This window comes from Lontra canadensis, unplaced genomic scaffold (assembly GCF_010015895.1).
Source record: "Lontra canadensis isolate GAN:19392208 unplaced genomic scaffold, GSC_riverotter_1.0 scaffold128, whole genome shotgun sequence".
NCBI lineage: Eukaryota > Metazoa > Chordata > Mammalia > Carnivora > Mustelidae > Lontra > Lontra canadensis.
In genome coordinates, this window is record NW_022631122.1 from 1,721,415 (window position 1) to 1,745,603 (window position 24,189).

The following is a 24,189-nucleotide window of genomic DNA, read 5'->3' on the forward strand; positions in this document are numbered from 1 at the left end:
CGCCACCTAGCGGAACTGGCCAGCTGCGCGTTCCTTTTAGGCGATGAAGTTGGGTGTTCTCAAAAGTAGGAGACTCCAGCTCCAGGTAGGGAGGCCAGAGGAGCCCTCCCGGGAAGAGTAGTTACCCGCGGATCTAGAGTCGGGTTGAGCGAGAGCCTCCCCGACCCCCAACTCAGCACGCCAAGCTCAAGGGACAGAATTACAGGTTGTCCTGCGGGGCAGGCTGTCACCTCGAGGAGATCCGTCACCTCCCATCTGGCTGGAGGGTCCGCCCACAAAAACATAAGACATTACCTGCCACTAAGTGGCATCTATTTCAGAAGAAAGGGGAAGAAAAAAAAAAAGACAAGATGCACGGACTTTGCTCTCTTCTCCAGTGCATCATAGAGGGGGATTTTGGGGGCGGATCTTGAGCCATGACCCCTAGGAAAGAGATTGGCAGGAAGGGCAACTGAAGGACAGTGGGAAAGGGCCTCCTGGCGATCTGTGCAGGGAAGGGATAGCATACCAAAAATGGCATTTTTAAAAACACAACGCAAAGGGTTTCCTAATGTTCCACTGCCACAGAAGGTGAGAAGCAAGCCCCCTTTGCAAGGGATATGGTCTCCAGTGAACCACCAGGCTGACTTTGCTGGGTCACAAGCCCCGCGGACAAAGGCTCTGGGTGGGGCACCCACACACCAGGCGGGCTCCACATTCTCTGTGGCTGGTTTGTGCTGCCACCTTCCAGGCCAGATGATATTAGCAATGAGCTGAGTTCTCCCTGTTCTAAAGGATACCTTGGTTCCTTGGAGAGCAGCATGGTGGTCCCCATATGGTGAAGACCCTTGCCGTGTTGAAATCCTCTTCCCTGTGGTGCTGGGGAGGAAGGTCCCAGATCCCTTTTCGCAATAGCCCTGCTCTTACCTTTTCTTTCCCAGGTGACAGACAGGTGCTTACATTCCAAATAGACATGTGGAATGGGGGGGGGGCATATGTGCCCCTCCCATACTGTCTCTCCCTTTGCAGGTGTTTATTTAATAACCAGCTTTGTGACCAAAAGGATCTTACGGTAACCTGGCCTCATTCAAGGAGGGCTTCTCTGACCTTTGCTAAGAAACCCCTTACAAGGCATGACTGCTGTTCCCTTAGTGTGCATGGTAACGCAGAACAGAGCCGGGAGGGGCTCCTATTATAATAGGAGGTCCTAGAGGTCCTATAGGACCTTTGACTTGGCCCCTCGGCCACCCCACGTGGGGCCAAATACAGGAATTCTTAGATGAGATGCAAAATAAAATGAACAGGTACTGAGCATCCCTGACATTGGGACAGGAAGTTTTTTAAGCCACCATCGCACTGATGCTCACCAGAACAGGGGCTGGCATTTCCATTTCCCTAAAGAAACTGAGGTCCAGACGGGAGAGCCCAGGTTCTGCGAGTTGAAAGTGCCCTTTCACTTTCAACGGTGCTATCAAGTGAATTAAATCCAAGCACTGGCTTCTACCAAGTGCGGCCCCCAAATTTGGTCACGCCTTAGGAGGTCTGATCACCGATCTCTTGAGAAGTCTGCCATCCAGGGAAAGAGACCGGGATAAACCCAAGTGAAACAGAGCATCAACAAACTGGGATTATCAGAAACCAGCGCAGGCTCGTTTGAATCCATCGGTTCTGTGAAATGGAAAGGCACCCCTCCAGAAAGATCCCTGTTCTATAACTTGACTTACAATATCCCGAAGTTCAAATAACTTCTAAGCGTTTGCTGTGTTTCTGTGGCTCTTCAAGGACAATGGCTTTGCTTTTCAAACAACATCCATTGTTTATTCATGTGACAGACTTGACATAAATTTACCCTGAAAATGGGAGGCTCCAGGCTCTCCCACCTGTCTGGTATCCAGCCCCATTCAAAGGACAGACTCCTGCTTTTCTTATTTTGACCGAATGATAAGTCCCGTGTCAGCCTCCTTTCCTTTCAGACCAACAGAGCTACGAAGGAGCAATGAACGGGGCCATGGAAAACCTAAGGACTGCACTTACCCAAGTGTGCGTGCATCCAAGGTCAGGGAGAAGTCCGTTTCCTTGGTGACAAATAAACATCTTTAAAAGGATGCCCCGTTTCTCAGCCAGGTGTGACCCTAGGAATAGAAAACACAGCATCCTATTAGGTCAGGAGGCAAGAATACGTGCTGACAGGTGAAATTTTTCTAATTCTAAGGCCAGTAAGAAGAAGACATTTTGAAACTTGGGCAACAATTTTGTAACAAAGTAAATGCAAATATTTCTTGTAGCCTCATTTAAAAAATTTCAAGTCACTGCTACTTGATGAATATAAAAATGCCCTTTGTACTAACTTGACTTATAACATTATTATATCCAGATTACTAAAGTGAAGAATTAAAACGTAGCAAACACCGTGGATGCAGGAAAAAATAACAAAGCAACCGGTTGAGTTTACTTCTGGTTTTTCAGTTGTTTGTTTAAAGTAACACTACAAGATAAGGAACTTTCTGGAATCAAGATACTAGATTTGGGGCACCCGGGTGGCTCAATTGTTAAGCTTCTGCCTCGGCTCGGGTCATGATTCCAGGGTCCTGGGATCGAGCCACATTGGGCTCCCTGCCCAGCGGGAGGCCTTCTCCTCCCTCTCCCACTCCCCCTGCTTGTGTTCCCTCTCTCGCTGTAAAAAAAAAAAAAAAAAAAAAAAGATACTAAATTTGGCAGAGTCTGAAAAATCTGGCCCTTGAAAACTTAAAAACAAAAGAATCTGTCAGCTATCTGATGAATCAAGGCCAGTTCCTATAGGTTCTGCAGCCTCCGCAGGGCAGAGCAGAGATTAGCAGATGTGAGTACGAATGCCCTAAAACTTACTGATCTGTATCTTTGAGGCCCTGTTTAGTGCTTACCATCCCTCATGGCTGTTACTTATGTTTTATTTTTCCATCTCCGGGGACTCTCCTTCTCAAGGTCTCCACAGCAGCTTTCCTGGCTGACGGCAACAGTTTGTCCTGGGTCCTGATAACGCTCAGCTCTTCTGCCCTTGGGAGCAGAGATATTCTGGCCGAGTCCCCAAGAAGAGCCTCTGTATCATCCCTTTATTCTTCATACACTGTTCTGAAGATGGACGCACACGGTTTTTCGTCCTCTTTAGGCTGGTGAAGACTTTTCTCTTGATGGATGACTCTGAAAGGAGCTTAGGTGGAAACACGCAAAAGCACACCAAGAGTCACCCCTCTGGCCCCCTAAACATTTGTGTCATCAGCCCTGGTGGCCACCGCGCAGACACTCAACTTCAGAGTTCAGTCTCCTGGTAGTCTTGCATGCGTTTCCCTCATCTGTGCCCTGCTGTGTCTCTTCCCAGCTGCTAGCTCTTTGAAAACCAGGCTACTGGGGCGCCTGGGCGGCTCAGTGGATTAAAGCCTTTGCCTTCGGCTTGGGTCATGGTCTCAGGGTCCTGGGATCGAGCCCCGAATCGGGCTCTCTGCTCAGCGGGGAGCCTGCTTCCTCCCTCTCTCTCTGCCTGCCTCTCTGCCTCCTTGTGATCTCTCTCTCTGTCAAATGAATAAATAAAATATTAAACACCAGGCTACCTCATTGTTCCAGGCGCTGCCACAAAGTTTCCTCCCCTCTCAAAGTCAGAACCTCTTCTGCAACCATAAGATGTTGCTGGTTACCCGCTGCCGGCGGTAGCTCAGAAAAAACGTCTGCTGGGCAGACGTGACTTGGAAATTCACTGCCAGGATGCATTTTCAGCTTCTGACCCCGGCATCCTGGAGAACAGACCGCTGTCATAGTACATCCCTTGGACCGCTGAGAGTTGAAGCCACTCTGTGGTGTTGCTGCCTCGGCAAACGTTTTGTTTGGCCACGTTGCCTGTATGTGTGTGTGGAGGGGGAGGTCTTAGACTGGTCATAGCCTCCCCCCACCCCTGTCCCCCATGTGAATGCATGCCCTGGACAGCAGCTACCAAGTCCCAAGCAGATGTAAGTCCTAATGACTTTCCCCAATGGCCTTTGTGATAAACAGGCTCCCCCACCTCCCAGAGCTGTCCCTCGATGCACCCCTTGGAAAAAGACCCCCCTGGGGTTCACTAAAAGCCCACTCTTTTGGTTTGAATGGACCAATCTAGCTTTAGCACAGAAACCCTCCAACGCTGTACCCATGCACCCTAATAAAGGCTTGAGCCCTGGTCCTGCCTCTCTCTGCCGCCTCCACTGACCCCGCGCCACCTGGCCCCTCCAGGTGTGCCCTGCTCATCCTCTAGGATTTGTGAATGATAAACTTCTCCATTTCAGTTTCTCCTGTGGTCCACCCTTGAACTATGGCTCGCCACCCAGCACCCTGGGCTCCACTTAATTTGACAGATTTTGTAACAGAAGAGCACATGGAAATGCATACCTCATTCTCATAATCATAAACATGGCAGGGTTTCCTCAAAACAACTGGTTCTTTGGAAACAGTAAGAATTCATGTTTGTTTGGAAATCTGGGTGTGTAATACACTTTCACTTCCATTTAATTTAATATCCAGTATAGAAAGAGCTAGAGTATAAATAATAGGTTTTGTAACACCATTGCATTTTCTCAGATGGGCTTCCATTTATGCAAGAGAGGCAAAGCAACGAGAAATGTAGAGCTTAGAGACCAGGCTCACCTGGAGACAGTGAGGTTCACGATGGCACCCCCTTGCAGGTCCACACCTGCTAAGAACCCCTCCCTGCTAAGGTGGGCACCTCATTTTGCGCCAGAACAAGGGATTTGTGGGACATTCATTTATGTTGTCTCACACCCTTCGGTGCAGCTAAAACAGTCTGATATTCACCTTTCAGAATACTGATTTCAAAATGCTTACCTTCCTATCGGGAAGCATGGTGGGCTTTGTATCTTTAAGTATCTCAAGAGCATATGGTAAGGAAAAGCCAGATGCCACCGTTTTCTCCACTGTGAGGGTTTTAGCTTGCTTTTATTTTTCTCTGCTGAGATCCCTAAACTCCCAAGTGTCTGATTTCTTTATGAGCAAATGGACGCTATTGGCAGATTCCACAGACCTCCACAGGCCTAGTTAGAAATATGTCACCTCCCCTGAGCCTCGGCCAAGAGTCAACGAGGACAAAGGAAACCCAAGCCAAGATGGCACCCAAGCCAAGATGGCACCCAAGCCTTCCCTTTCCAGGTCATTGACCAGCCTCTAGGGGCAGAATCCCACCCGGCTTAGAATTTGAGATAAGGTGTGGATGGCTTGTGGTCTGAAGGGAATATAACAAATTGATATTCTAGATAGGTTTACTAAACATCTTGTTGTGTCATATTTACCTTGTCAGTCAGAGGCTGCATCCAAGTAAACACTCTGTGAAAACTTGACCTAAAAATACCATTTAGTATCCCAAAGAAAGAAAAGGAGTTCTGTAACTATTTCAACTTCCTAAGTCTTTAAGGGGCTGGGGTAGATCGTTCAGGGAAGTTGTTCTTTTCTTAAAATATTTTAAGATTTTTAATTTATTTCTGGAAATATCTCTAATATCTCTGGAAATATCTCAGCATATCTCTAAACATATTCTCATTTCTTGCATTTTTTATTTGTTTGTTTTTTAAGGTAGGCTCCACTCCAGTGTGGGGCTTGAACTCATAGCCCATAGATCAAGAGTCACATGCTCTACCAACGGAGTCAGCCAGGCATCCCCATGCCCATATTTTCATTTCTAACACATAACCCACTATTATACAAATGGAGCATATCATTGGACAAACAGGAAAAAAAGTAAACCCCAGGTGAAAAAGCTGGGAAGCAGCTGTAATTTGGGGTGGGGAACACTGCACTTGGCATCCCTTGGCCAGGGTCTGAGGCTCTCCCTGCTCTGATCTTCTTAGTGACGTTGGACAAGTCACTTAATCTCCCAGTGTCTCTGTGTCCTCACTCATGAAATGAAGGCAGCGGTTTCCACGACACAGTTGGGACAACTCTATAGTTATGTGGGAAACTCTGCTGTATTGTGGTCGCTCAACAGAACTTGAATGTTACCAGCAATGCACTTAGAACCCACCCAGTAATCAAGGATATCCACGCATCCTCGGGGAATGCTGCAGATCTCCCCCCAGTTTCCACACAGACAAAGGCAGAATCGGGTGCACAATTGAGACTCTGTTCTAATCTAAAGAATGGTTCTTGGGACGCCTGGGTGGCTCAGTTGGTTAAGCGGCTGCCTTCAGCTCAGGTCATGATCCCAGAGTCCTGGGATCGAGTCCCACATTGGGCTCCTTGCTCGGCAGGGAGCCTGCTTCACCCTCTGCCTCTGCCTGCCACTCTTTCTGCCTGTGCTCGCTCTCCCTCTCTCTCTCTAATAAATAAATAAAATCTTAAAAAAAAAAAAAAGAATGGTTCTTGTCCGTGATATAAAACTGACATGGTCAGCTACTTACCAACACTCACTCTATGCCAAGCATCTGTTCTCAGTGGTCTGTATCATGTTAACTCATCTAATCTCCCCAGTAACCCTCAGAGGGAGCAAAGCATATCCCCACTTCACAGATGAGATCACTGAGATTTAAGGAACCGGTATTCAGACCACACATTGTCAGCCTGCCTGCTGTATTGTCTCTCTCGTATCAAAGTGAAGCCTCCAACAAACATAAAAAAGAAAACAATGTGGGGGAAGGAGGTTGTCACATAAAGGGACACATTTGCTCGTGTTTCTGCTTTGGCTCTTTTCCCCCGCCTCCCATGAGCCAGTGATCTTCTTTATTTCAGCTTTGCATTAGCCATTCTAAACAGTTTTGAATTTGATGAATAACTTGGTTATCTGTTTCTATTGCTAAATGTCTATGGTATTTGTGCTTGGCACCAAATTGTTCATTAATCCAAATCCCCCAGGCTTCTGCTGGTTGAGAGAAAGAGAGAGACAGACTCACTGTCCGTTCAAACAGTTGCCATTTGGTGGATAAATGGTTCCAAGCTGCTGCTTCTCCCCAGTACTTACTGGAATGGGGAGAAGTAAACACTGGGTGGTCTGTTCTCCATTACAGGAACCTGGTGTGTCTTGGTATGGGTACCCAAACGTTTCTTTAAAACACGAAGTGATTGGGGCACCTGGGTGGCTCAGTCGGTTAAGCGTCTGACTCTTGGTTCTGGCTTAGGTCATGATCTCAGGGTTGTGGGATCAAGCCCCACATGGGGCTCGGTGCTCAGTCCGGAGTCTGCTTAATGTTCTTTCTCCCTCTGCCCCTATCGCATTTGCTCGCTGGCTTGCTCTCAAATAAAATAAATAAACCTTTAAAAAAAAAAAAAGAGGTTACTAAGTATTTTTGAGGTTTCAGATATATGGATATTGCTGGGGATTACTGCTGAAGAATTTCATGGTGACACTCAAACATAAAAATGTCGCTCTTCAAGCACCATTTCCTCCTTGCTCGGCCACATTTTTACTTGGGGAGCCCAGAAATGTTACAGATGAGGCCCCAGAATGGCTCCTTGGAGTCAGGTGTGAGCAAGGCTGATGACTTACAGAGCCAGCACGGTTCACTGGGTCCCTAGAGATGCTAGAGCAGGGAGCTGGCAGACCCCTCGGGGGGCAGCCAGGCCATGATTCTGCAGACTGCAAAGCTGACGATCCAGAGACAGGACAGACCATGCAGGGGCCTCCCAGCTTGAGGCAGAGCTTCCCCGAATCCCAGGTCTCTGTCTCCCCAGATCCACCGCAGTGTCTAGAAAGTCTCAGTCTCCACGCTGACAGCTAAGCACAACACAAATGCTATCCTGTTCATACTGGCTTTGTAGGCAGAAGAATTTGCAAGCTGTAGACCAGACAGTAGGTGTGCGCTGGCCTCCCAGTGCTGAGGGTCAAGAGGAAAGTGAGGGAGGGAAGACTTTCATATACAAAACTTCAATTATCCACTAGTTTGTCATCTCCATATCGTCATCTCATCTCCGTAGGGAGAGATGCGAGAAGCATCAAAAGAAAAAGCATTAGCGCCTCCAAGAGTTTACAGTGAAACTCAGAAGTCAGGAAGGAGAGGTGAGAAAAGGAGGAAGGGGGTGCTTATTTCCAACTACCACGGGCATGCGACCCCAGAGAGTGTTAGCAGGTGATCAGGAAGGCTCCAACCCAGCCTGGGTAGGTGGCGGTGGGGGGTTGCGGGGACACTCACTCCTTTTGGAGGATCAGTAGAGGTGCAGGGGAGACCTGGCATCTCTGTGCCTGGGAAGGAGTTGGGGAGCTCATCAGGGGTGGCGGAACAACTAGGAGTCACCCGTGCCCCGCTCTGCCACCAAACCAGCTGGGTGACCTCGGGAAGGTTCCTGCATTCTGCAGTGTTAGTGGGGGCAACCGTGAGCTGTCCGGCTTCCAAATGAGAGGGGACAAAACAAGCATCTTTAAACAGGAATGGGAGTCCAGAGAGAGCAAAGGATGAAGTCTGTCTGTCTGTACATCTGCAAATCCCCTTTGGCTGGTGAGCTCGGGTCTTCTCTGACTGCTCAGCCCATTCCATGATGGAAGAGTTCCCGGGAATGTTTAACTGAAAGGAAAAATAAAATAGGAAATACCTACTGGGAGGGAACAGTCAGAAGGTTGCTAATCATTTTGGGTGAAATGATAGCTAATGAGCTAGACTGATTGCTCTTCTATATGTGTTTATATGCCCATGGAAATATCTAGAAAGATGCACATGAAACAGCTAAGAGTTACTGCCTCCAGGGAGAGTCACCTAATTTCATTTGACAGGAAGTTGATTTTTTTTTAACATGTGCCAATATTGTTCTTTCAGTTTTGTTTTGTTTTTTTTAAATAAACTTGATGTTGGACTGAAGGACATGGAAAGCCCAGAAAAATTGTTCTTCCAGAACAAAGAAAAATTGTTCTTTTCTTTTTTTGAAAAATCCCTTTTATATCTTCCGGGCACATTGAAAATGTCCATGTCTACCATGGGGGGAGAGGATGTTCCATATCAATGTCCCAAGCCCAGCTGGGCCACCAGGCTCTGAAAGTCTCCAGCCTCTGTTCCTGAAAGCAGATTCACGACCGGGAATGCTAACCCAGGGGCAGTCTGAAGTAGTGTCCCAACAGGTGAAAATTGGAAGGAAGGTATTCCAGACAACATGAGGTTAAGGGAATGTAGATGTTACCAGTCTTCACCATCGGTGGTCCTGTTTGTTAAAGAAGTTACTGGTATAAACTCCTCATCAGGGGCGCCTGGATGGCTCAGTGGGTTAAAGCCTCTGCCTTCGGCTCAGGACATGATCCCAGGGTCCTGGGATCAAGCCCCGCATCGGACTCTCTGCTCAGCGGGGAGCCTGCTTCCCTTCCCCTCTCTCTGCCTGCCTCTATACCTACTTGTGATCTCTGCCAAATAAATAAATAAAATCTTTAAAATAAAATAAACTCCTCATTACCCCCAACTCTGAGAGACTCACCAGTTTTGCAGAAGTTGATTTGCAGTAACGACAAAGGGGAGTAAATGCAGGTCTCCCAAGACACATGAACGCCCACCCCAGAGTACTGAGCACGAGGTGCGGAAATCATTTGTCTCTACATCTGACAACTTACCTGGGCTGCCAGGAGGGAGCCGGGACCGTCTGCCCCCATCCTGAGAACCCCCAAAGTCCCCACTCAGAGCTGAGTACTCAGTGCTCCGTGAATGCTTATTGAAGGAGTAAAACAGAAGCACAGTAAATAAATAGGAAGAATGTGTCTTCTGTGGGAGCCAAACAATGTGACTGGTCTGATCACATCCGTTTAAAGCCATGCCCAAGAGCAAATAAAATCTGCTGACGTGTCTTAAATCCATCTGAAAGAATTCAGAGAAAAAGTGAGATGCCTCTTCAGTTTCTAAAGAGAGCTGTTGGAATGCCAGGGGAACCTGTGTTTCAGAACACCATTAAAGTATTGGAATAAAGTCTCCACGTTTTGATTACTAAAAATAAGCATCCCTCGGGGTGAGGGAGGGAGCACAGAAGCACATGGAAGGGTGTGCATACAGGACAAAGGAAGCTAATGGCAAGAGCTGAGAAGACAAGATTGGCCAAAGTGGGAGCACACTGAGGCTTTCTGAAGTCTACAGGGAAGGGGTCTTTCATGCCAGCGTAAGGACAAGACTCACAAATGGTTTGGAAGAAGAGGAGCAGGGAGAGGTCCTCTACTCAATCATGACGGAAACAAACAGCAGGGAAACTCTATGGCCTGCTACCCTCCAACCATCTAGAGGGAAGGGAGCAGGGGTAATTAAAGATGGCGTCCATGTCCCGATGGCCAGAATGGGCAGTGACCTTCCATACTGGGCCTGCGCCCAAGGGTGTATACCCTGGGCCCCCTGCCCACAAAGGGAGCTCCCCCATCTAGGAAGGGTCACTCTTAACAGCCACTCCATGGAATACATGCGAAGATGTAATATCACCAAGAACATTTGGAAATCCCAATGAACTGGACAGAGCACAGCACGCTCTCTGAGAAGAGAACATGAAACCGGAGAAATCTATTAGCATTCTTGGAGGAGGTAGAAACAGGGCTGGAGACGAGGGAGAAACCCAGGGATGAATTATGTTTAGACTTTCAGAATTCCTTCTGAGAAGGTTCCACCCCAGGGGTCACTCGCAATAGTAAGTTGCTCCAGAATGTGCGGGGAAATCGCCACAGATTGGAACTGTCCTTAGAGAGAGGAAACAAAAGATAGGATAAACAGGTACTTTGCTGGATGGAGAATTATAAACAGTGGGGATCCCCAAGGATCACTGGGGCTCCCAGACTTAGTTTCAGTGTCCATAGATCATCTGAAGGAGTGAGTGCTCGGATGGTTCCAGGCCTGCAGACAGAGGGCAGACACATGGCGGATGACGGCAGAGCACGCTTATGAGTTAGCAAGAAAATACACATTGAAGCCTCAGTTACTGCATTTAGGAGCACAGCATCCAAACGATAACAAAATGGACTCCGTCCAGCCTGTTTACAGCCCAGAAGGGGATCTTGGGGGTCTTTGCAAAATGTTCGTTTGCTAACAGCCATGAGGGACTACGTGTTCAGAAAGTGCCAGAATGCTTCCAGATACTGCTTTGGGAGCTAAGCCCAAAATAGGATTCTCCCCGGGCTAGACCCAAACCTGGGGATTTTATAACTTTTCCCCAGAGAAAAATATCTCGGTACTGTAGAACGGTAAGTAAAGTCACCACCCAGATAAAAGACTTGCCTGAGAAGCTGGACTGCTTTGTTCTTCAGTGTGGAAAAATGAAGCCAAAAAGATGATATGGTCAAAGCCTATTAAGCCTTGAAATTTACTGGGGTGAAGGGGCGCCCGGGTGGTTCAGTCCGTTAAGTGTCTGCCTTCAGCACAGGTCATGATCCCAGGGTCCTGTGATCGAGCCCCACGTTGGGCTTCCTGCTCAGCAGAGAGTCGGCTTCTCCCCTTCTCTCTGCCCTTCCCCACAGCCCATACTCGCTCGCTCTCTCTCAAATAAATAAATAAAATCTTTTAAAAAAAATTTTACTACGATAAGAAAAACAACCTTAGTTTTTCCAAGTTGCTACCTGTGCATTTTACAGTAGGAGAACCCTACTCACACCCTGGACATTTAGGTCAGGACTCAAATTTAGGGTTCCCTGCCTTGCTTTTTCCAGGGTACATTTTGAATTAACCCTTAGAGTTCAGCCCAAGAAAAGGGAGTGACCTCCACCCCCACCACCCTATAAGGAGTGGGTGCTTGCTACCCTGCTCTCTGTCCCCTGCTCTCTCTCAACCTGGGATGGAGGGCTGCCCCTCGCCTGCCTCCCTGTGCACCCCACCAATCCCACTCTTTCCGGGACCTGTTAGTAATAAATCTTGTGACTCTAATTCCTTGATGTGGGCTATTGAAACTGCACCTTCAATCAGAAACAGCCCTGTGGGTCTCACTTGTCCAAAGTGGGAGCCTGGATGCTGAGGGGACCCCCTACTGACCCATGGCAGGGGAGGGGGGTCCTGTGCCCCCTCATGGAGCAGGTCATAATCTGCAGATTCTTTATGTAATACACCAGCTCCGGCTTCTCAACACAGTTATGGGGAGAGTGAAGGAGGTCTCGTTCATCAAATCTGAGACAACCAGACCCCACAGGAGCCCTTGGAGTTTGAAAGAGGAACTTGAAGTCAACCTTGATTTCAATTAAAGAGGAGTGGGTCCCACACTCAGTTGTCAGTTGAACCAACTGAGTTCCTTAAGACATGGCACAGCCAAAATGTTTTCACAGGTAGGGGGTGGAGGGCATAAGAATAGGCTCAAGAAATGTTACCAGTAAATGAATGAGGGGTTAGACGCCATTGACAACATACCTCTGTGCTTGTGAGGCCTGTGGAAGGACTTCTTGGGACCGGTGTTGGACCATCCACTCCCTCCCTGTTAGGAGTCTGTGCACATGAGGGAGAGAATCCTCAATCAAATCAGTTTCAGCAAAGTAAGGAGCTCTGTTGGCTCCCACAGCTGGAACGGGTACTCCTATAACTCAGAGGAGGTGTAGGGAGAATCACATGCTGGAATGGCGTGGGGAGCCCTGAAAATCTCCATCAGCCCCAGAAAAGCTCACCTGATAAAGTGCAATTTTAGTAAAAACAGTGTGCCAACTCTGCCAGCACAGCTTTCCCTGCCAGCACTCATACACCAGCCTCCCCATCAGGTAGCTACCTGCAGACTCGTCCTCTGGAATCAGAGACCAGGAAGGGGCTCCCGCATAGCCACAGCCCAGGACAGACTGATTGGTCAGCCCGGGTCACGCACCAGTCACCGCTTTATTGAAAGTGCTTGTTAAGTTGTCTGTCTCAGCAGCCTTGACTTTAAAAGGATAAAGTGATGGACTCGACCTGAGTCTTAGCAGGCACCCAGGGTCAATGACGCATGATGTGACTTACCAACCTAGCAAATCCCTACAATTTCTCACCTGGGAGAGCTCGTTAAAAACGCTGAAGAGGGGCACCTGGGTGGCTCAGTGGGTTAAAGCCTCTGCCTTCCACTCAGGTCATGATCCCAGGGTCCTGGGATCCAGCCTCATTCCTCTCTTTCTCTCTCTCTCTCTGCCTGCCTCTCTGCCTACTTGTGATCTCCGTCTGTCAAATAAATAAATAAAAATTTAAAAAAACAAAAACAAAAATCAAACCAAAAAAACGCTGATGCCCGGGCTCTACCCAGGGATTCAGATTCGGCTGCTCTGGAATGGTTCCGGGGCAGTATGACTGCTCCCTCCTCTTCTTGAGACCTCGGGAGGGGCTCCCAGGTGCTAAAAATGGACCCCCCCCCCCCCCCGCCCCAGCCCATCTTGTACAAACCCCTGCTCTCCCTGCAGCCTCATCCTCTGGCTTGTCGAGCTCCTGGGGCAGGTCACACTTTGGAACATGCCTGGAATCCTTACCCTACTTCCCTTCCCTTGCCCACCACCTCCGCCCGCCCCCCACAGCACTCTTGCACACTTGGAAAACTTCCCTCCCCACCCCGCACCCCATCCTGGGCTGAAGGCCCCTCGTGCCCATGTTCTGTGTATCCGCTGCCAGAGTCTGTGTTCTGCTTTATTGACCGTGATTGTTAAGTGATCTGTCATCCAGCCGTGACTTGCCGCCCCACGCGGACTTGCACCGCAGGAATCAATGGCACGCACATACACCACATCAGGCGTGGGCTTGGGGTGCTCGGATCTCTGGTTTAGTAGCCAGTCATCGGGTGAACACCTGACTTTACTCAGCCTCAGTTTCTCATCTGCAAAATGGGGATGGCCGTAGACCTTAGCTTAAAGTGTCTAGAAACGTACTTAGCCAGCACTTGACATAATGTGAGAGCGCGTCGAAACGCAAGCCAGGATTACTGTCAGTCTTCCTAAAAACAAATCCTTCAGAACAGCCCACGAGACACACCACCTTTTTGGTAAAGCCTTCCCTGGGCTGTTAGTTACTTACCCCTCACCTTCCTCTAATACTGGTTTCTACCAGCAGTGCAAAGACAGGGTCTGTCTTATTTATTTCTTTATCCCTTAGGGACTAGCATGCCGTAGTTCTTTTTTTTTTTTTTTAATTTTTTTTAATAAACATATAATGTATCATTAGCCCCAGGGGTACAGGTCTGTGAATCACCAGGTTTACACACTTCACAGCACTCACCATAGCACATACCCTCCCCAGTGTCCATAGCCCCACCCCCTCTCCCCAGCCCCCCTCCTCCCAGCAACCCCCAGTTTGTTTTGTGACAATAAGAATCTCTTATGGTTTGTCTCCCTCCTGAGCCCATCTTGTTTCATTTATTCTTTTCCTACCCCCCAACCCCCCCACTTTGCATCTCCACTTCCTTATATCAGGGAGATCATAGGATAGTTGTCTTTCTCCGATTGACTTATTTCACTAAGCATGATACCCTCTAGCTCCATCCACATCGTCGCAAATCTAGCATGCCGTAGTTCTGCATATGCACTTATTGACTGAGGACTCAGGCCCTGGATATGGGAACACCCTGTGGGTACCCAGAGGAAGGGAAAGTTGGAGCTGCCAACTTGCCAGTCTCTGAGAGAGCTTCAACCTTACGTAGAGCCTTGCCTTTCGGAAATGCCCTGCCCTTCCGCCACACAACCCCTCTGTCTAACCATGGAGGCTGCGGGGCAAGGCTTCAGTGCTGGGCCCGACACAGCCCATGCTGGGTGATAGGGAGCAAGAGCCACACAAGGGGAGATATCTAACTCAAGGCTCAGAGTACAACCTAGGGGAGAACCCAGAAGTGGCCACGCTCTAGAATAGGAACTGCTTATAAGAAGTCAGCCACGCTTTGAGTTAAGTGAGTTTCTTTGGCAAATAGAGTGCTGAGTTCCATAACCCGGTGTTCCAAGAAATTCTTATTGCAAAGACCTGCGGAATTGTCAATAAGCTGGTTGGTTTGGCCAGTAGAGATGGATTGCTCAAGGCCAACATGACCCCATACTGCTCTTTTGGGGGACTGCCTTTCTCTTGATAGTCTAAACTATGTAAAGGCCAAATCTCTACTTTCGTGATGTCCAAATATAGCCTCACACATCTCTCCTCGTGAGGAAAAAAAAAAAAAAAAGGATGCCGACTGTATCCCTTTCCTAAATCATGGACTTACGTCATAAGAATTGGATTGCCTCACAAAATGGCGGCCAATCTTGTAGCAGGAGCTCGGGCGTTCCCATGGCCCGGTGCCCCTCTCAAACTGTATTTGTTTGCAGTCTCAGGGTGACAATATTATCAGCCTGCCCCTACAGACGATGAAACTGAGGTGCGGAGGCTCTAAGTCCTGCTTCCAAAGGTCCACCCTTAGGCAAGGACCACACTGGAAAGGCTGTCCGGTCTTCCAAGCCCAGCAGTGCTTGTGGCTGAGTCACTGTGGGGGCTACCTTGCTGAAGGATCCCCTTTCTCATTAGCAAGAAGCTTTAGAACTACTGGGAAGGGCACAATCCCGCAAATGGTATTAATGGATGGACCTCAAAGGCGCCTCTGTGCCGTCGGGCTCTGTGCCTGCCTCAGTGGACCAGGGCTGTCCTAGGATTCTCTGGAATAAACCGTGAGGTCTGGCCAAGTGGGGGGGTGCTCTAGAAGAATGCCAGGAGAGCCCTGGGTTGGGAGGTGCTGGACTTTCCACCCGACAGAACCCTAGCATTTTACAAATCAGAGCTGAAAATTATCCCCAGTTTGGGGAAAAGGATACTTAGAGCCTGTTGGGTGGTGACCTCACTCTTTGGGGGAAATGGGCAGTGCAACTTTAAAGATGAGCAGTTGTCTTCATGACGTTTTTGCACCAAGAGGACCACAGCTTTCTATGGCCCCATGGCACAGCTGGCTGAAACAGTAGCCCCCTTTCTCACCTGTTTTGCAAAAGCCAGATTTAGAAGACTGACTGAGTTGTGACTTCACAGGACATAGGGATTTCTTCCGCTTGCCCAAAGCCTGCTTCCCCAGAGCTATCCTCCCCTCCTGGCAGAGTCCTAAGCGCAGGCGAAGCCTTGCAGCCTGTGTGGCCTTCAACAAGTGAGGACTGCGATAGTGCTTAAGAGAAACATCAAAATTGGATAAAAATTCAGAATTTTTTTCCAAAGAGCCAGATGAGTAGGCTTGGAGGAGAGGTGAGGGGGGCCAAGGGAGGGATTGGTTCGACGCAAAAACACTTGCTCTGGCCTATTTGCGTTCCATCCAAAAGATGTTTCTCGGGGAAAGTTGCCAGTCTCTTAAATATCCCAACAGCGGCAGAAGAGCCGCAGGTCCTAGGCAACCTTGGGGAGGAGATATTTTTCTCCTGGAAAAATAAGCGACTGAGTTAAGGGAAGTCGCCACCCTGATGCCCTCCCAAGAGCGGCCTTGGTGGCCTTGCCCTGGCAGCCCCAGAAGGCCGGGCCCGGCGCACCGCAGAGACCGCTGTATCCACACCTCCTCCGGGGTGGCAGCCGTCCTGCGGCCTCCGTCAGGATCGCAGGCCCCCAACTCGGGACTGCAGCCAGGGCAAGTACCGGGGAAGCAGCGAGGTGCGCGAAGGGGATGCGGGAGGCTTAGAGTCCCGGCGGGGTGGGTGGCCCGGGGTCCCGGAGGGAGGGAGCCTCGAGGTGCGTTGGCGGCTGAGAGCCAGCGGGCGATCCCGGACACCCTCGGACAACTCAGAAGCGGATTTTCCAGCCTCCTGCCTGGGGTGGTGGGGGGCAGGGGGGCAATTCTGAGTGAAAGAAATGAACCAGGGGGGTGTGGGCGGCGGCGTCGGGAGGGCAGTCTGGTTGGAACCGGGTCCTGGGATTTGTCTCCAAGCGCAGTTTCTTCTTGGGTTGGATATTTACAGGTTGGATTAGGGGGGCGCTCTGCAGGCCGTCCGGGGGCGCTGGGCCTCCTCGGTCTGGGCTGCCGCGGGGATCGGGGAGCCGGGGCGCACCCTGCACCCCCTGGGCCCGGGGTTCCGGAGCTCCCCGCGGCCAGCGTCGGAGCCCCTCCGCCCGGGTCCCCGCCCAGCTCGTCCCCCCCCCACCCCCCGCGGGCCGCGCTGAAACCCGAGCGCGAAGGGGCGGGCCGCGCGGCGGCTGGGGCGGCGGGGCCGCGCCGACATTGGAGGGGACCCGGGGGAGGGAGGGCGAGGGAGGGGCTCCCGGGGAGGGGGGGGCGCGCCGGGCGCCCGCGGCCGAGGGGGACCGAGCCTCCCGGCTCGCTGCTCCCGCCGGCGGAGCGAGGCTGCCCTTTCTCCGCAGCGTGATTTATTTTCCTCTTCTTTTCTTCTAAACTCTTCTTCCAGGGAGAGGCTAGTGGTAACAGGCCGAGCTGGATGGATGGGTATGGGGAGAGGGGCAGGACGTTCAGCCCTGGGATTCTGGCCGACCCTCGCCTTCCTTCTCTGCAGCTTCCCGGCAGGTAAGCCACTGCCCCCGGCGCGCGGGGACGGCCGGTCGCCGCTCCCGGGCCTCGCCGCCGCCCCTCGGCCATACTTCTGCGAGCGGGTCGGAGCCGAAGTTCGCCGCCGGGACCCCCGCCTCCTATTTCCTCCGGTCTTTGTTTCTCCCGCGCCCCGCCGAGGGCACGATGGATGCCCGCGGGGACCCGGGCCGCGGGGGGGGGGGGGGAGTAGAAGGACCCCGCCCGGCTGCCGCTGGAAGGAGCCGGAGCAGGGAGGTAGCAGGGGCCGGGGGCGCCTCCCTCCTTCCGAGAAAGGGGGTGCCGGGGACGCGCCGCATCGGGGCCCCGAAGGAGGGGGGAGGCAGAGGGAGCGCGGACTCGCGGCGGGGGGCACTTTCTCCGGCTGCTCGCCCACCAGAGTGCGAACCTGCCGGGTGCCCAGGGGTGGAGCCCGGGCCGCCCCTGAGGTCCCAGGCGGGTCCCCGGCCGCCCCCTCCTCCGGGACCCTGTCCCGTCCCGCCCCACGCTCCTGCCCACGCGGGGAAGCCCACGGACTAGGCTCACGCGAGCCCGGGTTCCTGTTTGATAACATTCCGCGTCGCCCCCTGTTTGTTTTTATTGTGTCAGAAAGGGAGAGAATTTCAGAATTAAAGCTGAAAAAGCCATCTGTTTCCAATGAATCCCCCATAGTTTTTCACAATGTTTTTGGCAGATCGCTGCTTTCAAATTCCTCCGAGCCCGGACCTCTTGTTTTTGTTGGGGGAAGGGAGACCAACTCCACAGAGAAGCATTTGTTCCTTCCCAAACGCTCCAGTTTCTTCACTTTTTTTTTTTCCCCCCCTTTCGGGGGGAGGGGGAAAGCACGAAACTTAAATCCCCAGTCTGTTTTCTTTATAATGTTTCATAAAACTTTATTTCATGTTGGCCATATGCTACTCACAGCCTGGAAACGCCAGTTAAATCCTTTATACCCATTTTTTCTCTTGCTTAAAATACAAATAAACCCAGTGTCACGGGCCAAATGGTCCCCGATGCAAGGCGGGATCTCTCGGCCGGCTCCATTGTGTTGCGGGGTGCCGAGGTGTCTGTTTGCAGAAGTGCGAGCCTCTGCGGCCGGGCGCGCATCCGCAGCCCCCGCGCGCAACCAAGCTCTTTGCAAGGAAAGATTTCGGTTAGACTGGGATTGGGTTGTTTTGTTTTGCTTCCCAGCCAACTGGGTTTCAGGAACTGGCAGAACTGGGCAGTCCGGGCTCTGCCTGGCTGTAAGCTGGGGCTGCCGGCGGGCGGACGCTGCTGGCAGCGGTAAGGGGCAGGCGATCAGTTTACCTTCTCGCCCCAGCCGGGTTGCGGGGGCCTCCGGCGCCAGCGAAGTCCAGCGTGTCCAGCTCACTCAGCAGCTGCGTGCCCCAAGGGCATCACGGTGAGCCACAACCTGCTCCCAGCTCTGGATTCCACTGGGGAGGCCAGGGCCAAGGACAAGATGGGGGGGGAGGTCAGTGACCCAAAGAAACCTTGGACCCTCATGCGCCCCCGTCGGGGAATATTAATACCTCTATACAGTGAACCCAGCAACGAGTGGCCTACTCCCTCCCCCCTTCACCCACCTTTTAAAAGGCCTTTACCCCTTTTACAGTAGGGCCTGGCTGAAAGGCTGATTTGATTCTCTTCCCAAAACTAAGAATAATAATAATAAATAATAAAAAGGACAGTCTTCTTTAAAAAGAAATCCACCTTTTGGAGGAGCAGGACTTTGCCAGGTGTGCATCTCAGTTTGGTCTAGATAAAGATCCGGCCAGTTGGAAGTTTTATCAGATGGGTTGATAAATAGCTTTTGTCCCTTGGCTGCCTTGGGGGATGTGATCTCAGCTTGGAGCTGAAATTGAGAAGGGGGGCTTAGAGGCCCTTAAAACAACACCTTCCCGCTCTTAAAGGGGCAGCGCCTGTTAACTGCTGGAATTGGGGAGAGGAAAGGGAGGGCCGGCGGGACTCGCAAGGAGGCAGCTGCCAGCACCCCAGTGGTGGTGTTTTCCTTGTTGCTCATTTCTTGTCTCCATCTGAAGATCTTTATTTTAAAATGTACCCCTCCACACACTGCTCCCCCCACCATTCCCCCCACTGCGGTCCCAGGAAAGCTGGTGGGTTATATAATTCACAACACACATTCCATCACTTTTGTTTCCTAGAAGCCCCTTTCATTTTTGGCTTCAAGGCTGGTAACTAAAACCTGGCAGATAGAACAGATAGCCGCAGCACCGTCATGCCAACTGGCTCGTGTTTCTTCTAATTTGAGGCCTTGACAGCTGCATTTAGTCAAAATTGCCCACCTTACTGAAATCTGAGCTTCCAAATACACCGGGGGCTCCAAAAACTTGCGCGGAATCTGGGTCAGAAGACAAGTTTCTTAAGAGATTTAAATGGGTCCTTTTCGCAGCGAAAGACAGACAGACTATCCTCTTCTTGGACCCAATGGCAGAGAGGCTGCTCTGGACTGAAGTCGAGAAGCTGTGGGTCTGACGGAGAGCAGGGAGAACCAGCGGGGAGCTGGAGAAAACCCAAAGCCCTGGCAAGTGTAAGGCGTGGAGACCCCGGGGGGCCCTGCCTGCAGGGCCTCTCCCACTGAAGACAGGTGGAATCTGGCTTGAGCAGGCTCAGGAAAGAATAGGTTTGTTCAGCGCTAGTTAGCTTGAACAGTTGCCAGGAGTAAACCCAGAGGAGTGCAAATTAAATTGGACATAGTTATGTGGGGAAAGATGCCTTAACCTCTGTAGACTGAGAGGATATGTGTCTTTGGAGAGTGTTTACAGGGACTCGCCCAGTGCCTATGGCCCCCTGGCATGCCTGCTGGGTTCCTGACTCAGTGGCAGCCTTCAGGACCCTCCTCCCAGCATGGCTGGCGGATCCCCAGCCTCCTGATGGGAAAGGGTTCTGTGGTAGTCCTCAGGCTGCAAGGCTGTGTGCCTAGACCGTTCTGTGCCCACCGTCGTTGGGGATGGACCAGTGGCCACATCTAGCTGTGGGCGGGGACGGGGGTGGGGGAGAGATACATAGATGCTTCTTAAACTTCTAAATCACCATGACTTCATCAAACAGATTGCTAAGAGAAATGCATCAAAGGGTTGTAGATATGTTGGCCTGTTTCCTATCAACATCGGATGAGTGGGTGTGGTCTATACTCGCACAGGAGTTCTTCAAGTCTGGTGCCTGGACCCACAGCCTCAACCTCCCGCAGGAGCTGCTGGTTAGACCCAGACAAGCTCTGGGCCCACGCCGGACGCACCGAAGCCCATACCCCAGGGTGGGACCCCGTAGTCTGTAACCTGCCAGTCCCTCTGGTGGCTTCTGAGGTGCCCTCCAGTGTGAAGACTGCCCTTCTAAAAATTATTGCCGGTCTTTTCCCCTCGTTCCTTTCCCTTTACTTTTGAACTGCACCGGTTACAGCAATGTCAGTCCTCAAAGGGAAACTAAGGCTTGTGGAGACCAAGGGCCGTCTGCAGCGTCCAAGGGCATCTGTGTCATTACAGGGATGAGAAAAGTTCTCCCAGAGCCGGTGCTTAGAAATGTGCAAGCAAGTCAATTTGCTTATCACATTTTTTGTTATCCCAGTGGGACTTGGTGTCCCAGAGGGAGAGAATGAAGTGATGTCTGGTGGCAGGAGCCAGAGGACAGCGGAGCCAGCTAGCAGGTCGGTGTGTGACACAGCAGAGCCTTGGCTCCCAGGAAGGCCAGATGTAAGATCCTGTGAACGATTGACCTGTTAGGCCCTGAGGGTGAACTGGGAATAAGGAGAGGATTTCGTTTCTTTCTTTCTTTCTTTTTTAAGATTTTATTTATTTATTTGACAGAGATCACAAGTAGGCAGAGAGGCAGGCAGAGAGAGAGAGGAGGAAGCAGGCTCCCCACTGAGCAGAGAGCCCGAGGCAGGGCTCGATCCCAGGATCCTGGGATCATGACCTGAGCCGAAGGCAGAGGCTTTAACCCGCTGAGCCACCCAGGCGCCCCAAGGAGAGGCTTTCTGGTCTTGTGGCTGAAGAAGGGAAACCCGTCTGCAAGGTTGAAGTACTTGCTAGCAATCACCCCAGAGCTCAGCGGAGAAGTGGGGACAGGTGGTCCATGGGCTCAGATAAGGACGCTCTGTGCAATGGGGAAGAGGGCGTCCTGGGACCCTGTGGGGGTAAGAGGACGAGGTGGGGACCAGTTTTTAGACTGGGGACACGTGGTTCCTGCGAAAAATCCCCTCTTTGGTGAAATATGCAAGGCCCGGCACAGAACTGGGCGGAGAACCCCACCTTTCTGTTTTGACTGCGTCGTTGACTACCATGCTGTTCCCATGCTTGGCTCAATTCAACCTGCAGAAAACTGAAGGCGCGGTTTCTTCTAGAGTGACCAACACATCCTAGCATACCCCGGACATTTCTAGTTTGAAAGTTAAACATCTGGTCCTTAGAAGTCCTCCCAGTCCTGGACATACCAGGGTGGTGGCTCACCTAAGATTCCTCCCCTCCTGCACCCGGGGCCAGTCTGTTTAAACTGCCCAGAACGGTGAAGTGACAAGTGTGATGTGGGCCTGTCCCTTCAGTCCAGGTGCTGGGGGCTGGGTCTCCTTCCTACACCCTGTCCTGTCTGTTCCCATTGTCTCCTTGCTACAACAGCTGGCCAGCCCTAGGAGCCCCCTCTCCAGCCCCCCAACCCCCGTGCACAACCCCAAATGAGTTGTTCTAAAAGCCCTGCTCGGGAACTTGAGCCTCCTTGTAGCCTTCTTTGGGGAATCCAAAAAGGAGGACCCTCTGACTTCTGGCCCCCGCCCCCAAGCTTCTCCCAGGCCTCATTCCCATGGCTTCTGGCAAATCCGTCGGTCCCAGGTCACTCCTGCCCCCCAGACATACAGACATAGTCTGCCACCACCCCACCATGCCCTCCCTGTGGGCAACCCCCAGGACCCCCGTGCTCATGCCACTGCCCATTTTGGAATGGAAATGCCCTCTCAGTCAAGTTCAGTGCTGTCTCTCGGGGTCCGTGCCATCCTTCCAATGACCTAGACACCTGTCCCCTTGGCTGCAGATATCTGTGCTTCCTCGCAGCGTCATTGCTTCGTGGGTCTTCGGTTTTTGTCCTCTCCTAAATCACCAGTTCTTTCAATAAGGGCAGAACCCCATTTTCTGTTTCTTCATACCCTTTTCCTTGCTGCACACCCTGAGTACAACCCATGCGATCCTGGGAATGGTAGGGCCCTTGGGTTTTTGGGATTTCTGTTTTATTTTCTCCCAAGAGACAGAGACCACGGGTTTTTTTTTATCCCAATCTTTTTTCTAAAATAACTTTTTTTGGTTATAAAAACAACCCTCACTTTTAAATCTAAAAACCGAAAAGGATAAATAAGTAAATGAAAATAACCCAAATTCCAACCTCGCACAAAGATTACTACGCACATCCTCGGAGATATAATAACTTATGTTGTTCTCTCCAAAGTGTGATCATCTGAATGGGGAACAATACTTTTTAAACCTCTTTTCATTTATGGAGTGGTCACAGGACACCAGGAGCTCATTAAAACTCATTAAAGCCAAATGCTTTAAATACAACACCTCCTGAGCTCACCACCCCTTCCTCACTGAACGTCATCACTCCCACTGCCCTGAAGAGGAGACAGAGGGTCAGAGAGGCTGCCTGACATTACATAGCTAGCTAGTGACAGAGCCAGAGGGAGAACACAGACCCCTGCCCTTATCCATATCCCTGATTTTGAGTAAACAAGCCCCTTAAATTTGTTTTGTGGCATCTGAGAGTTTATGTTATGGATCCTATAAGGCTTTAAGGTGGGGAAAAATAAGGAACAAAATCAGGAGCTATACGATAGTAGAATGAGGAGAGACCACATTTTCTGCAGACCTAACATTTTTGCCTCCTCCCAAGGGCCCTCTCTGCTCCCTATCCGGTTCCCTCACTTAGTATTTCAGAGAAGAAGATGCCACCCAGCCATAGGTCAGGAAAACGAGTTGGCAGGGCTGTCATTGTGCAAATTTTCCCAAGTCAGATTTATGTCTTTCGGGTTTTGCTTATTTATTCATTTCATGCACCATTTCACCCAAGCAGTCGGAATACCTAGACGCCTATTAAAGTGGTCCGTCTGCACCCAGGTCCCCGCAGAAAGGAGCCCATTATTGCTTCCCATGCTGAGGAATGGCCCATGAACACAGGTTCACACATGTGTGCGCCAGCCGGGCGTGTGCCCAGCTGGCGTGCATTTGCCCTCCCACCCCATGAGGAAGGTGGAGGAGGGAGGCCTGCCCGTGGACAGCGGTGAGGGCAAAAAAGCCACTTCAAATGAACTCGGACCTGGAGCGGCCAAGCAGATGAGCCCAGGGTTCCTGGAGGCAAGGCCAGGATGGAAAATTATCATTACGAGAGCCAGCCCCTAGACTCAGGAAACGGGGTTATACCTCAAAGCAGGAAGACCAAATTGCACACCTGAAAGCTTCGTTTATATAGAAAAAGTGATGTCTTTGCCCATAACCGCCCTCCTTGTGGAACTCAGGGTAGCTCAATGCTATGCCCTAAGACAAGATGCACTGGGCATGACATCTCGCTCCCCGCTCAGCCCTTGGCTGGCATGGGCCCCTCTTACCCAGAGGAGCCCTCAGCCAACAGGTGCTTTTTTGAATTCCCTGTTTGCCATTGATCAGGCTCCCCATGGCCCCAGCGGAATTGGTGGGGGGAGGGTGTCCCGTTTGGCAAACTGACCTGTGCCCTTTTCCTTGGCGTGCTTTCTTGTAGCAACTTGGCCTGCGTGGCTGGGTGGGATGAGGGGGCAGTGCCTCCTGCCTCAGCTCCGTGGGTGGCAGTGGACCTGGGTGTGCTGCTTGAGGTATCTGGTGTCCGACAGGCCGATGGTGACGCCACGATGATCCCGGG

The 24,189-nt window shown here is 51.2% G+C and overlaps 1 protein-coding gene across 1 annotated transcript in view; it reads left to right on the plus strand.

Annotated features, from left to right (window-relative positions):
• The window catches only part of RGMA (repulsive guidance molecule BMP co-receptor a), a 43,269-nt gene that overhangs the window by 1,264 nt on the left and 17,816 nt on the right, over positions 1–24,189 (plus strand). Inside the window, exon 2 of the mRNA XM_032842345.1 lies at positions 17,183–17,298. Coding sequence (XP_032698236.1) covers positions 17,183–17,298 — 116 coding nt within the window. The remainder of the gene's footprint in view (positions 1–17,182; positions 17,299–24,189) is intronic.